This window comes from Pteropus vampyrus, unplaced genomic scaffold, assembly GCF_000151845.1.
Source record: "Pteropus vampyrus isolate Shadow unplaced genomic scaffold, Pvam_2.0 Scaffold10, whole genome shotgun sequence".
Classification (NCBI taxonomy): domain Eukaryota; kingdom Metazoa; phylum Chordata; class Mammalia; order Chiroptera; family Pteropodidae; genus Pteropus; species Pteropus vampyrus.
The window spans coordinates 14,654,461-14,670,279 of NW_011888791.1; the positions used below are offsets into that span (position 1 = coordinate 14,654,461).

At 31.4% G+C, this 15,819-nt stretch overlaps 1 protein-coding gene and 1 pseudogene across 7 annotated transcripts in view; one reads left to right on the forward strand and one right to left on the reverse strand.

The window, feature by feature from the left end:
- Positions 1–15,819, forward strand: part of RALGAPA1 (Ral GTPase activating protein catalytic alpha subunit 1) — a 229,977-nt gene that overhangs the window by 53,809 nt on the left and 160,349 nt on the right. For all 7 annotated transcript variants that reach the window (XR_896904.2, XM_023522344.1, XM_011376608.2 and 4 more), the window contains exons 11-13: positions 7,793–7,990; positions 11,266–11,400; positions 15,442–15,590. Coding sequence is in view for 6 of the 7 variants with exons in the window: in XM_023522344.1 (XP_023378112.1) it covers positions 7,793–7,990; positions 11,266–11,400; positions 15,442–15,590 (482 nt within the window). In the remaining variant the exon portion in view is untranslated. The remainder of the gene's footprint in view (positions 1–7,792; positions 7,991–11,265; positions 11,401–15,441; positions 15,591–15,819) is intronic.
- On the reverse strand, positions 11,798–11,916 carry LOC111731146 (annotated as a pseudogene).

Sequence of the window (15,819 nt, forward strand, 5' to 3'; positions counted from 1 at the left end):
GGTGGGAAGGTTAGTCAGTTTATCTAGTTCACCCTACTCTTGGAAACAGAATTTCCCTCATTGAGTTTTTAATCATGCTCTTTATATTTTAATTTCTGAAAATTGCATTTAATGTTTTATGTCTATTTATTTTTGCAATAGCTTATTTATATTTAAGTTTTTCTTTTTTTCATTCTTAATTAAAACAAAATATTTTATGTGCCTTATTCCAATAATTCCAGTAACTTAAGTCTAATTTGCGATTTTGGCCTTGTTCTTTGTTGTTTCTGTTTATTCATCTTTGTTTTGTTTTGTTGTGTTTTTGTGTTATGGGCTAACTTTCTTTGGAATTTGGGGAGAATTACTTTGAAACCTGAATTGAAGGACATGTACCTCCAGAGAGGATTTACACTTACTCCTATCAGATATTCAGGGGTCCTGTCAGCCGAGGTTTACCTTAAGTTATAATTCTCAGCTTATGATTTTTCCCACTCTGCAGCACTCAAAGTATGTGATGGCCAGCCTGAGAATATGAATTTTCAAGGAAGACTGTTCTTCCTTTATATTTCCCTACCCCAAATCAATAGACAGTTTTTCTCACTGACTCTTTGGTGGAGTTCTTTCTTTTCCCCTCCTAGCTCACCTTTGCATTGAGGTTGTAGCCTTCATTACTGTCAGCTATGTGTGTAGGACTCTGATCTGTCTTTCCCTTCTGTACAGGTGATCATTTAAACCAAAGTTTTCTAGGCTGTCTGTTCAAGGCAGCAACCAGCAGTTTCATAACTCACTTGTCTCTCTGGATTAATACTCATATTTTGTTCTAGATGCAGAATATCCTTACAAGTTGAGTCATTTAATCGAACAGTATTATCGTATCTTTTATGTGACAAATTTTAGGTGGGAACTGAAGTGTTCTGAGATATTGTTTTTATTCTAACAATTATTTTTTAGAAGTGATTTTTAAGGCAAAATTGTAGCAAAAATAAATTTGAGAATGGTGACTCCAGTGAACCATTCATGTTTTGAAAAGTAATTAGTTTTTAGAAGATAGTAGGAAAGCTATTTTTACTTTTTTAATACTGACGATAAATTAGAATCTGAAATAGTTTTTTTCCTTTTTATGAAAGCTCATGTTCTACAGTGTAGTATAGATGAAAATATTCTATTAATTATCAGGTACATATACATTTAATAATTCTGCCCTTAGCAATCTCAGCTAGAGCACAAGCCCTTCTATAGCTAAATAAATTTAGTAAAAATGTCTTTTTTATTCCCATCCCCTTACTACCTCCCCTTTGGTAACCATTAGCTTGTTCTTTATATCTGTTGGTTGGTTTCTGTTTTGTTTTGTTTTGTTTGTTTGTTTGTTTAATATTCCACATATAAGTGAGATCATACAGTATTTGTCTTTCTCTGTCTGACTTATTTCACTCAGCATAATACCCTCTAGTCCATCCATGTTGTCACAAATGGCAAAATTTTATTCTTTTTTATTGTTGGATAATATTCCATTGTGTATATATATCATATCTTCTTTATCCATTCATTTATTGGTGGACATCCAGGTGTTTTCTATATCTTGGCTATTACCAATATGCTACAATGAACATAGGGGTGCATATATCTTTCAAATAGTGTTTTTGTTTTCTTTTAGAAATGGAATAGCCAAATCATATGGCAGCTCTATTTTTAATTTTTATGAGGAATCTCTATACTATTTTTTATAGTGACTGTACTAATTTACAATCCCACTGACAGTGTACGGGGATTCAGCTTTCTCCACATCCTCGCTAGCACTGTTATTTTTTGATTTATTGATGATAGCCATTCCACATTTATTGTGAGGTGATATTTTATTGTGGTTTTAATTTGCATTTCTCTGATCATTAGGCATGTTGAGCTCTTTTCATATATCTGTTGACTATCTCTACATGTACTTGGGAGAAATGTCTGTTATATTCTCTGCCTATTTTTTAAGTGGATTTTTTTTTTTGGTGTTGTATGAGTTCTTTATATATTTTGGATTTTAACCCTTTGTCGGATGTATTATTTGCAGATATCATCTCCCATTCAGTAGGTTATCTTTTCATTTTGTTTATTGTTTCCTTTGCTGTGCAAAAACTTTTTAGTTTTATATAGTCTCATCTGTTTATTTTCTCAATTTTGTTTCCCTTGCTCGGAGATATATCCAAGAGGATATTACTAATGGTGATGTCAAAAAGAGTTTATTGCCTAAGTTTTCTTCTAGGAGTTTTATGGTTTTAGGTCTAACATTTAAGTCTTTATTTTTAGTTTATTTTTGTATATGATTTGATAAAATGGTCCAATTTCATTCTTTTTTTTTTTGCATGTATCTGTCCAGTTTTGCCAACACCACTAATTTAAAGAGAGTGTCTTTACCCCATTATGTATCCTTGCCTCTTTTGTTGTAGATTAATTGGCCTCATAAGTGAGGATTTATTTCTGAGCTCTCCATTCTGTTCCATTAGTCTGTATATTTGTCTTTATGCCAGTACTGTACTGTTTTGATTATTGTAGCTCTGCAGTGTAGTTTGATATCAGGGAGCATGATACCTTCTACTTTATTTTTTCTTAACATTTCTTTGGTTATTTGGGATCTTTTGTGGTTCCATATGAATTTTAGGATTAGTTGTTTGAGTTCTCAGAAGAATGCCATTGATATTTTAATACGGATTACATTAAATCTGTATATTAATTTAGGTAGTAAGGACATTTTAATAATATCAATTCTTCCAGTCCACATGCAGGATATATCCTTCCACTTATTTGTATCTTGTTCAGTTTCTTTTTACAATATCTTACAGTTTTCAGAGTGTAGGTCTTTTACCTCTTTGATTAAATTTATTCCTAAGTATTTTATCTTTTTTGATGTAACTGTGAATGAAGTTGTTTTCTTAATTTCTTCTGATTATTTGTTATTGGTATATAGAAATGCAACAGATTTCTGCATATTGATTCTGTATCCTGCAACTTTGCTGAAGTCATTTATTAGTTCTAACAGTTTTTTGGTGGAGTCTTCTGCAAATAATGAGAGTTTTACTTCTTCCTTTCCATTTTAGATGCCTTTTATTTCTTTGTCTTGTCTGATTGCTGTGACTAGGACTTGCAATACTATGTTGAGTAGAAATGGTTATAGTAGGCATCCTTGTCTTGTTCCTCATCTTAGAGGAAATGCTTTCAGCTTTTCAACATTGAGTATGATGTTAGCTGTGAGTTTGTCATATGTTGCCTTTATTATATTGAGATATGTTCCTTCTGTACCCATTGTGTTGAGATTTTTTATCATAAAAGGATGTTGAATTTTGTTAAATGCTTTTATTGCATCTAATAAGACGAATATGTGGTTTTTATCTTTTATTTTGTTACTATGATGTATTGCATTAATTGATGTACAGATCTTGAACCATCCTTGAGATGAATCCCACTTACTCATGGGGTATTATTCTTTTAATGTATTGTTGAATCTGGTTTGCTGATATTTTTAATTCATAATCCTTACATCTATTTTCAAGGATATTGGGCCTGTGTTTTGTTTGTTTGTTTGTTTTTATAGTGACTTTATCTGATTTTGATATTAGGGAAATGCGTACTTTGGAAAATAAGTTTGGAAACTTTTGTTCCTCTTCAGTTTTTCGAAATAGTTTTCGAAATAGTTTAAGAAGTCTAAGTATAAATTCTTTGAATGTTTGGCAGAATTCACTTGTCAAGCCATCTGCTTCTGGACTTTCATTTGTTGGGAGTTTTTTGATTACTTCAATTTCATTGCTACTAATTGATCTATTTAGATTTTGTATTTCTTTCTACTTCGATCTTGGAAGGTTCTGTACTTCTAGAAATTTATCTTTTTCTTTTAGATTGTTGAATATGTTGGCATATAATTGTTTTTAGTATTCTTTAGTAATTCTTCTTTTTTCTGTGGTATCAGTTTTAACTTCTCTTTCAATTATGATTTTATTTATTTGGGCTTTCTATTTCTTGATGAATTTGGCTAAAGGATTGTCTGTTTTATTTATGTTTTCAAACAACTAGCTCTTAGTTATATTGATCTTTTTCGCTCTTTTTTTAAAATTTCTATTTTGTTTATTTCCACTCTGATCTTAACTACTTCCTCCCTTTTGTTTACTATGGGTTTTGTTTGTTCTTTTTCTAGCTCCTTTAGTAGTAGAGTTAGATTGTTTATTTGGGACTTTTCTTATTTCTTAAGGTAGGCCTGTATAGCTATGAACTTCCCTCTTACAGCTGCTTTTGCTGTACCCCTTAAATTTTGTAAAGTTGTGTACCTGTTTTCATCTCTTCAAGATAATTTTTTATTTCTTGTTTGATTTCCTTTTTGATCCAATGGTCATTTAGTAGCATGTTGTTTAGTCTCCACATATTTATGGGGTTTTTTTCCTTCCTGTAGTTGATTGCTAGTTTCATCCCATTGTTTGTGGTCAGAAAAGATATATGATGTGATTTCATTCTTCTTGAATTTATTGAGGCTTGTTTTATGGCCTAATATGTGATTAATCCTGGAGAATGTTCCATGTGTACTTGAAAAAAGGTGTGTATTCTGCACGTTTTGGATGAAATGTTCTTAAATGTGTGGTAAGTCAATCTTATAACATTTAAAATCATTATTATTAATTTTCTGTCTGGATAATCTATCTTTTAATGTGAGAGGGATATTAAAATGCTCTAGTATTGTACTATTGTGGGTTTCTCCCTTGTGTCCATTAATTGCTTTATATATTTAGGTGCTCCTTTGTTGGGTGCGTAGATGTTTATGATTGTTATATCTGCTTGGATTGACCCCTTTATGTAATGTCTTTCTTTGTCTTTTTTAAAACTTTTTGTTTTAAAGTGTATTTTGTCTGATATAAGTATTGTGTTCCAGCTTTCTTTTCATTTCTGTTTACATGGAATATATTTTTCCATCCCTTCACTTTTAGTCATGTACCTTTCAATTTGAAGTGAGTCTCTTCAAAGCAGCATATTAGAGGGGTCATGTTTTTTAATCCATTCAGTGACTCTGTCTTTTTATCGGAGCATTTAATCCATTTACATTTAAAGTAATTATTAATAAACATGTATTTATTGCCATTTTGTTAATTGTTTTTAGGTTGTTTTTGTAATTGTGCTCTGTTCCTTTCTTCTATCTCTTCTCCTTGTTGTTTGCTGTTTTTCTTTAGTGTTTTGTTAAGATTCTTTTCTCTTTGTTTTTTGTATATCTTTTTTTAGGTTTTTGGTTCATGGTTACTATGAGGTTTATGTATATCATTCTTTATAGCAGTCTGTTGTAAGCTGATAATTTTTCTTCTCCCAAAAGCCACTTTAAGGCAGTAGATTACACAGTGTAAGTTCTTAGAAGTTTCCAGGACCTTTTTAGGTTCATGAGGTGAAAACTACATTCATTACAATACTAAGATTTTATTTAACTTTTTCATTCTCATTCTTTCGCAAGTGTACGGTGAAGTTTACCAGAGGATACCTGATACATGATATTGTATCTGATTGAATACAGAAGCAGGCAAATGGGAGAATCCAACTGTCTTAATTCTATTAAGATAAATATTAAAGAGATTTGCAAAAATGTAAAACAGTACTGCTCTTATTTTGGACAATGCATTAGTTGTGTTAACATATAATACGTTAGAGATTCTGAGACCGCAATGCGAACCACTGCTTTAAGGAGACAAAAAATTCATACGTGATTAAATCTTAAAGAATGTGTCCATCCTGATCTCGGTTGGGTTATAATGGATGTATATTAAAAGAATATCAGAGACCGACGTGTTTTGTTAGTGCTTATTCACTGGAGAGCCTTAGCTATTAGTAAATCAGATCCTGTTGTCAAAACCCATTATTAGAAAACCGTACCAGTTATCTTAAACTAATACCATTAAATATTTGATTTTTCTCTCCTGTTTTTTTGATTCCTCCTTTATGTATTTTTTTTTTTTTTTGGTTATTATGTAGTTTCATGTTCGTAGAACTGTAAAACTGGAGATGACATCATCTACAAAGAGAAAATTTGCTGATCATATGGATTTGTATATTTCTGCCTCTGGTGACAGTTTCCTCTATTATGAATTAATAATTGATATCTGATAATGAGTGGTACTTCTTCATAGAGGGATATGGTGCCAATATGTGGATTTGAATGTTCTGGTTTCTGTGACAATTATTTCTCATTGTAAATTTTTAAATTGGCATACCGATGTACACATCCATGTTTTAGCCATGGTTAATATCAATCTTTACTCAAGATCCATATTTAGTTGTTGACAAATCAAATTTTGGGGCCCATAAGGATAAAAGTTATATACACTCTGGTCTTTATTAAGCCACTTAGGATATAGTATGACAATTATACAATAATAAATAGCTTTGGAGAGTATCAATATTTTAAAATTTTTAATATTTTAAATATTTTTAAAATTAATATTTATATTTTAGAGCAGTTTCACAGCAACATTGAGCAGAAAATACAGAGTTCCAATGCTAATCTTTGAAAAAGTAAGTTAATTTTTCAGTATCTAAGAATAGAACTTCGTTGAGATTATTTGAGTTTTCTAAAAAAATTTACACTGAACCTATTTAAGAATGGCTGAGCTATTGCTGCTACGATTATAAAATAAATCGTCTAAGAGCAGGCTGTAATGATCAAAATCATGCCATTGACCATTAACCTGGTGGAATATGAGAGTGAGAATATGGGAATGGTGTGTTAGATTGATAAAAGTAACAAGTAATATAGTTTGCTAGGGAATCAATAATAAATAAAAGGAATACTAAACAATATTAAATACCCTATTGATATTACAGAGTAACTTTTCATCATTATCTTGAAAAGCTGATTTTCTTGACTAGTTTCATTCAGATAAAATAAAGTCATTTGACCCCATGATTATTATTAAACACACCTACTAATAACTCTGGAATAGGAAGTGGCAGATTTTAGGTAAATGTCTTGTGATTTTTACTTGAAATTGATAATGGTTGTAAAAAAATTAAAATCAATTTAATTCTACTTTTATTTGTAAATTAAAAGTACAGTGAACATGTTAACACAAATACAAACATGCATAAGGAAAGGACTTTGGGTGGTGAGATTAAAAGTATTTTACTGTTTTATTTTTGCAGTCTGAATTATATAAAATTTTTGCTATGAAATAGGAGTAAATATTTACTTTTTTAAAAGTTAAGGCAACACAAATAGTACCTACAGAAAGAAAGAAATAAGATATTCTTTTCAATTTGCTAAGTATTTTGCCTTATTATTTATATGATGAAACTTTATTACATGTAAAAATAAATAAGCTGTAACGTATTTTTATATGCTTAGAAAAGCTAAGTTGCCTGTTGCGTGTGATTTTTATTATTTGGAATCAGATTTAATTTTCTTAATTAAAATAAATTTCGATAAAAAGATTTTAATAGTAATCTAAAAAGACAACAATATAAGTTATAAAATGTGATATATTATGAAAGTTGTATTTACACTGAGCTTTTTAGAACCACAGTTATTTTTTGAAACAAGGAATATTTTCATTCCGAGACAGATAGTACTATTGAAACAAATCTTTACTCTTTGCACTTGAAATCATTGTTTATCTGCCAAAAGCATTTCCATCTCAGTGTATTTATAGATTATTTGGAGACAAAAGGCTGTTTCTGACAAAACATTTGTTGACTTTAACTCTTTAAAAATCATTTATATCTCACATTTTTTATTAAGATATGTATGTATTAGTGATTTGTGGCAAAGTAAAAGATATCTAACAGGTATTTCTGTTCTCTTTTTCACTAGGCATTTTTGTTACCGATTTGTGAAGCAGCAGCTATGAGAAAAGTGGTAAAAGTCTATCAAGAATGGATCCAGCAAGAGGAAAAACCTTTGTTCATGCAAGAGCCTGAAGAAATTGTGATCTCTTCTTCAGACTTACCTTGTATTGACAATGTTACAGACCATGATATTTCAATGGAAGAAGGTGAAAAGAGAGAAGAGGTAAAATGATAAGACTACATATTTTAGTATACGTTTAATAGATTACAGAACTATAATATGTTCACACACACATGCATGCTTACTAAATGTGCAGGTAAAGATACCTTTCAGTATATTTTACAATTTAGATAATATAAGTTATTTTAGTACCCTATTCCAAAGCTCTTTGATGTCACAACTTTAAAAAATTAGTATTGAGTTTATAGACAGATTCTTTATGTCATCGTCTAGATCAAAATTAGATGCTGTTATAAAAAGTATAATATTTAAAACTGTGGTACTGGATCAAAATGGATGTTGTAGTACTTCTTAGAGTGATCACCAAACTACAATTCCTTCTTGCCTGTCTTGTTCTAGAATTAGGTACCCAGCACAAACTAAAATGTTCTGAATTCTTTCTTGGAAATTTTACACGAGCATCAACTGCAGGAAAAATAACATCCTGATCTGCTAAATAAGTTGGTTTGTGATAAGAATGACTAGAGTTTACTCACAGTGGGAAAGAGATAAGAGAAAAAGAGTAAAAGTAATTCCTTTCATTCCTTTCATTCCTGATTCCTTTCATTCCTTAAGCCTAAATAAATTCTCATCCTTTGGTTGTTTAACCGTTGTCATAGGTCAGGTTCTCACCAAAAATCAGAGTCTAATATTGACATGTATCTTACTAAATCCAGATCAGAGCAATTTGATAATGTTTATTCACCTTGACGGTTAATTTAACATCATCAGTGGAATTTATCGGGGTATTAACTTTTGAATGAATAGGCCATATTCAACAGATTCAATAAATCAATATTTATATATGTATGTGTGTGTTGTATATATGTAGAGCATCCTCCTTTATGTCTAAGAAAAGAAAAATGTAACTAATTGAAGGGAATAAAATTAACCATGTAAATTATGAAATAATATTTGCAATTCTGTTTGGTAAACACCAATAAAAATATCCAATTCTTGCATCAAGCTAGAAGATAAACTCGTCAGTCTAAATTATTCATTTTCCCCCAATTTTTTGTTATGAAATTACAGCTCAGTACGGAGCCTTCCCTATTATTTACTATCTTTAAATAAATGATAGATAATATAATCTGTTTTCATACATAATTAAAAAACGAACAATTGAAAGAGGGAAGAAGGCAGAGAGGAAAGGAAGCTACAAATGCAGGATGATGTAGGTGTGGTATATAGGTATGTTTTACTGCTTATTCAAATACTAAAACCAGTGATGCCATAGAGGTGTGTTTTTTCAAAATGCCAACAACTCTTGCTAATGGCATGAACCAAAAGCAAAAGATAGAATTACTCATTGATTATATTTCTGATAAATTCATTATATTAAAAAATCATTTAAAATTTGGCATTATTAAATAGAGTTAAGTTATAGATTTAGATAATTATGTTTTTTTTTTTTTTATTCACATAGTACCTGTGTGACATTTGAAAGACATGCTGAATACAAGATAGTTTGTGTATGTGCAGACTGTCATGTACCTTGTGGTATATTTAGCATTCCCTGGTTCATCCCATTAAAAATCTCATTGGTGTTCTCAGTTTTTGTGACAACAAAACACTCCCACAGATTTCAAAGTGTCCTGTAAAACATAGTAATGCCGACATTAAGAACAAGTGTTGGAGGTATAAACATGAAAAGACGTCATTTTCACCTTTACTAACTTAATGGTGTAGCAAGAAGAAAAATATGCAGAGTATATAGTATAAAACAGTATTATTGCTATGATCGAGTGTGAAAGAGGGGATACCTAACTGCTTAGAGAAGGCTTCATGAGGAGGTTGTATAACATGAAGAACAGGTAACATTTGAGAAAGAAATCACACAATATGAATAGAATCTGCTAAGATGTAGGAGACCTTGAAAATATTTTTATTTGGCTATAGCTAAGAGCAGGTGGGAGAATGATAGGAAATATGAGGTAGGCAAGAATTGGACTCCAGTAACTCGTATGCCATTATAATGGACTTTGATTACTTTTTAGACACTGGAAAGCCTTTGAAGGATTCTAAATAGAAGAATGGCATGGATAGTTATGTATTTCAGGAGGATTATACCAAGTCCAGGGTGGAAGATAGATTGGAGGCCAGTGTGGAGGCAAGGGGACTAATTAGGAGGTATTAGCAAAGTGCAGAAGAGAGATGATCAGTACTTGATATAGATAGGACAGTGGCAGTTGTAATGGGAATATAAGTGAGAAGACAGATATATGAGCTCCTTTGGTGGTAAAATCAATATGCCTCGATAATTAATTGGCTGAGAGAAATGGGGAGGTATCTTGTTTCTTTCTTTGGCAAGCAGAGTAGTTGCCATTCACACTGAAATAGGAATTTTAAAAGTTCAGATTTGGTGGTGGTGGCCAGGGTGGGTAGAGGGGTTGGTAGAAATGGAAAGGACATGGTTAATAAACTTACTTTAAACATCTTAAGTTTGAAGTGCCTGTGGGTCATTCAGGAAGACCTATTCAGAAGATTTCTTACCATAGGAGTGTGGAGCTTAAGAGAAAGGTATATGTAGACTAGAGCATGATATATTGTTTTGGTGACTCAGCTGAGTTCAGTACTGCTCCTAATAATGACAGAGTAGTTTGTATTAGACTAAACCACCTGTGTGTTGCAATTATAAGCTCTAGAGAAAAATATTAAATAAAAACTATTTGAATGACCAAAAGCAGAAAGGAACTAGAGAGTAACTTAGAAAAAGGGAACAACATTGAGTGAAATTTCTGTTTGTGTGGCTTTTCAACCGACGGAATCCACTAATCTACAAGACTTTCAACAGCTAAACCTCAAGCAGAAAGCTGCTTTCTTAGTGGTTTGAAGTATCAGTATTATTCTGTCTTTGGATAACAAGAATTTTACTCTTCTTAAGTAGGATAAATAGAAGCTATTTTCTGTTTTATTTGAGTTATTTGGATTCTGACATTTACTTTAGAACAGAATTCATCTCTTACAAGGCTGTAAATAATCCCTTTCAGTGTGTAAGTGTGGAGAAGTTTGTACATTAGATACATAGAAAAATGTCTCCATATCTGAAATGATATAATCATGTCTGGTTGGTCCTTATGATGATTTTTTACTGTGTATTTTTGTCAATGAGAACCTTTTTTACAGTGAACATACATTGCTTTTGTAAAAAATAAGACATTTCTGTTTTGAGAAGATGCTTAGCAGTGGGGTGCAGTAATTTGCAGTTTATTAAGCTTACTGATTTGTGATAGCATTCTTAATTAATGATATATTAAAAACTTGGTATTTTGCTTCAGGAAAATGGGACCAGTATTGCTGATCATGTTCGAAATTCCACTTGGGCAAAAAATGGCACCTACCAAGATATTCATAATGCCTCTGAAGAAGCTACAGAACAAAACATACGAGCTGGTACCCAGGCAGTTTTGCAGGTGGATCACTTCTTGGTTATATTTAGACAATAAAATAATCATTAATATTCTGAATATAGTTCAGTGTCTTGGTGCAGAGTATAATCTTTTAAATGTTATAAGTTTACTACACACATTTATCAGTGATTGTCATATTAATTTTGTTCTTTTTCCTTAACTTTTACTTTATAATTCATTTATTGATAAACATCACAAATTTTTCTAGACATTTAAAAATTTTATATAAATTACGGTGTACTATCATCTACATCGTCCTTTTTGCATTAACCATTATGTTTTTGACACATAGCCATAGTTCATTCATTTTAACTACTTTGTGGTATTGCAATTTATGATTATGTCACAACTTATTTATCTTTATGTTCATAGTTTTTTTGTTTTTGTTTTTTTTATTTTACGCCTACAGCACCTGGTCTTCCTAGGTGGTCTCCCATCCAAGTATTAACAAGGCCCAACCCTGCTTAGCTTCCGAGATCAGATGGGATCAGGCTTGTTCAGGGTGGCATGGCCATTGTTGATGGTTTTTAACTTGTTTCCGATTTCTCACTGTTCCAGATAATTCTACATTGAATATTCTTTTATATAGATTTTTTTGCACATGTAAGAGAACTTCCTCGGATATAAACCTAGTAGTAGAATTACTGGGTTGGAGGTTTTGTACACTATCAGCTTTACTTTATTGTAATTGCCAAATTATTTTCCAACATGGTTATAAAAATTGACATTCTCTCCAGTAGTGTTTGTGAGTTCTCATTTCCTTATATCTTCCTCATTATTTGTGTAGTCAGATTTTAATTTTTATTGCTCCTATATATGTGAAATGTTATCTCATTTTTTTTTTAAGTTTGTTTTCCTGTTTTAATTTGCCTTTCCTTCATCACTACTGAAATTGAGCATCTTTCCTCATCTATGAATTGCCTGTTCATGTGCTTTTTCCACTATTCTGTTGGGTTATTTGTCTTTTTTTCTTATTGCTTTGTAGAAATTCATAATACTCATTTTTAAAATCAGATTATTCTTATCAAGGCCACATGTAACTTCCACATTATTAAATCAAATGGACATTTTTCAATTCTAATTTTACTAGACTTTTCAGGAGCATTTTACAGAGTAGATCATTTCCCTTCCTGTTGAAACCCTTCTTCACTAAGCCTTCAAAATAGCATACCTCCCTGTTTTCCTCTCAAGTTCTCAGATTTTTTTTTAATTGATTTTTCCATATCTCTTGACTTTTTCCTGTTGGAGTACATAGGACTCAATTCTTGAATATCTTTTCTACTTATTCTTATTCTCATCTCGTCCTGTGGCTTTAAATGTTATCTATATACTACAACTTCTACATTTTATCTCTAGTCTGAAACAACTTGTCTGAACCCTAAGAGTCCTGAACACAAATATTCTAATGCCAAGTTGGCATCTTCACTTGGATTCTAATAGACATCTCAAACTTCACATGTCTAAAACTTGCTTCTCATCTTGCTCAAAAATAAGCTCTTCCTGCAATTTTTTTCTTTTCATTTAATGGCAGCTCTCTTTTCCATTTGCTCAGGTCACCTTGTTTCCTTTTTTTCTTTTATATCTTACATCTAATTTTACAAAAAATCCTGTTAACCTTCAGAATGTATGCAGACGCTGACAACTATTCAGCACTCACACTACCTATTGTGTCCAAGCCTCCATAATCTTTCATACTAAACTTCTAATTAGTATTCTTGCTTCTGCTCTTGCCTACCCCTCACCCTGGTAATATTCTCAAAACAGTAGCCAGAGGGATCCTGTAAAATCTAAGTCAGATCATGTCATTTTTCTGCTTAAAAGTTCTGGTAGTTTTCCATTATTAAACATAAAAAGCAAGTCTTTCTAATAGTCTAGAAGGCTTTATTTGTATCATTGCTCCACAGAATGGTCAGTGGACTGACTAGTGCTAGCCCACAACATAATTATAAAGTTGAGAGTAAGAATTTAGAAACTAACTCATTGAGTATCTTGATTCTGATGAAAGGTCCCAGGGTTTGTATTTTGTATGTCTTTTTGCATTTTTCCTATTTTTAATTATATTTTACAATAGGATTGTTCTGCAAAGACTGGGGGAAGAAAGCTGTTCTTTCACCACTGGTAGTGTGAGAAACTCTGCTCCACATGCTCTGTTTCTTAACATATATCCCACTGCTTTTTCCCTTTACTTCATTCTATACTCCTTACTGTTTCTCAAATATGCTAGGCAGGCTTTTACCTCAGGTACTTTAAACTTGCTTTTTCCTTTTGTCCATAATGCTATTCTCTCAGATTGCTGCAAAGTTTAATTTTGTCTTTTCCTTTTCAATTCATTTATGTTTATATTCACTCTGTTCCCTCCACCCCCACACTCCCTTTTTTTGCGTATATTGACTAGGTCCCCCAGGACAGTGAGGTGATAGTGAGTATCCATGTCTTGTTCTTGGCTTTTGGCTGTACTTCTCAGGTTCAGTTGCTGTTATCATATTTGTTATAGTTCTTGATAAATGCTCTTTTTCAGATAAAGAAATTTTACCTTTTTTCTTAGTTTGCTAAAGGTTTTTTTTTTTAAGCAAGTGCTGAATGCTTTTTCTGCATACAGTGTATGGTGATCATACTTTTTCATTTTAATCTACTGATGGAGTATATTAATAGACTTTTCTGATGTCAAGGCATCCTTACATTTCTGCAGTAAATACTACTTAGTCATTAAGTAGTATTTTTTGCTCAAGTTGAATTGTTACTAATTTTTTCAAGATTTTTGGCTATATGTTCATGAGCGATACTGGTCTTTTTCTTTTCTCAAATAGTCCTTGTCTGTTTTTTGATAATAGGGTTATAGTTTTATAAAAATAAATTGGATGGTTTTCCTTCCTTTTTGTCTCTGAAATAGCTTGTGTAAGATAGGAATCATCTTTCATGAAGGTTAGGCTAAACTTTGCCTGTAAAGCTATCTGGGCCTGGTGTTCAGATATGGATCAGGGAGACCTTGATTACCAGTTCACTTTCTTTCATGGTATCAATATATACACCTTTTCTAGTTCTTCTTGAGTCGGTTTTGGCAATTTACATTTTGTCTGCAAAAATAATTTATTAAATTTTCAATTAGCATAGAGTTATCCACTGACTCATTATTTTAAAATTCTCTACTGGATAGAGTTATCCACTGAAACATCATTTTAAAATTCTCTACTGGCATCCTTATTTTATTTCTAACGTTTATTTCTCCCTCTCTCTTTTCCTGGTCAGTATTGCTGGACTTAGAGTCAGCTCTTTTCTATTTTAACTATTTTAAAGTTAGTTAGCGAAATATGCTTTTCTCACATGATTTTACAACTGTATTTTGTTATGTAGTTCATCTAGGAGATTTAAATCAGAATTATGGATGTAGAAGATATAAAAATCTTAGGTTTCCAATAGGTATAATGTTCTCTTCCTCCAAAGTATCCTTGAGAGCCTATGTACATACCTATCACCATTATGATAACTTTCTCCTCAGTAACAAAGTATAATTAATGATTCAATTATGAGCTTAATTAAAGATATATATTGATGCATTCTTGTTAGTAGTAATAAAATATGCAATCTGTTTATGCAGTCTGTTATTTCCAAAACAGATATACACACAGAGTCAATAAGCATGTAAAAAGATGGTTTTGAACACCTCATTCAGAAAATTCTTGATTTAGGTATCATTTTTATCTTAAAACTATTTGTACTTTTTATTGTTCCTTTCATTTTATGACAGCAATAGGGTTATTAAAGCTCTCAGTTTTAAAAAAAGAACGCCATTTTTCACTTGGTTTATTTTTGAAGTGTCCTTAGTAGTAATTTTTGTCTAGATAAACATAAAAATACACAGATTTAATGATTAAATTTCAGATATCAAGTTGATGGTAGAAATTGAGTTAGAATTAACCTATAGTCTTATGCTTTTAAGTTCATTATAGATCACCCAGTGGTTGGCATCTAAGGGTTTTTTCCTTTGAATAAGAAATTTGCCATTGAAATTCTGTAATGAATGGCTAATAATTTCTTTTGTTTTAGGTATTTATTATAAACTCATCAAATATATTTCTTCTTGAACCTGCAAATGAAATAAAAAATCTTCTGGACGAGCACACAGATATGTGTAAACGCATTCTTAACATTTATCGGTTCATGGTTGTGCAAGTATCAATGGACAAAAAGACTTGGTAAAAATATTTATTCTTTATGTTTTTTATATTGTGTGTATATGTATAGTAATTTTTAGAGGAATCGTGTGTGCAAAGGGCTTGTTACAACATCATAGAGGCTTCTATTATCAAGTAAATGAATAAATATAATACAATATAATCATGATGACAACTATAGTCTCCTTCACTTTATTTCAACATCTTTGATCAAACTTCCACAAGACCCTTTGGATTATCTTTCTAAAGT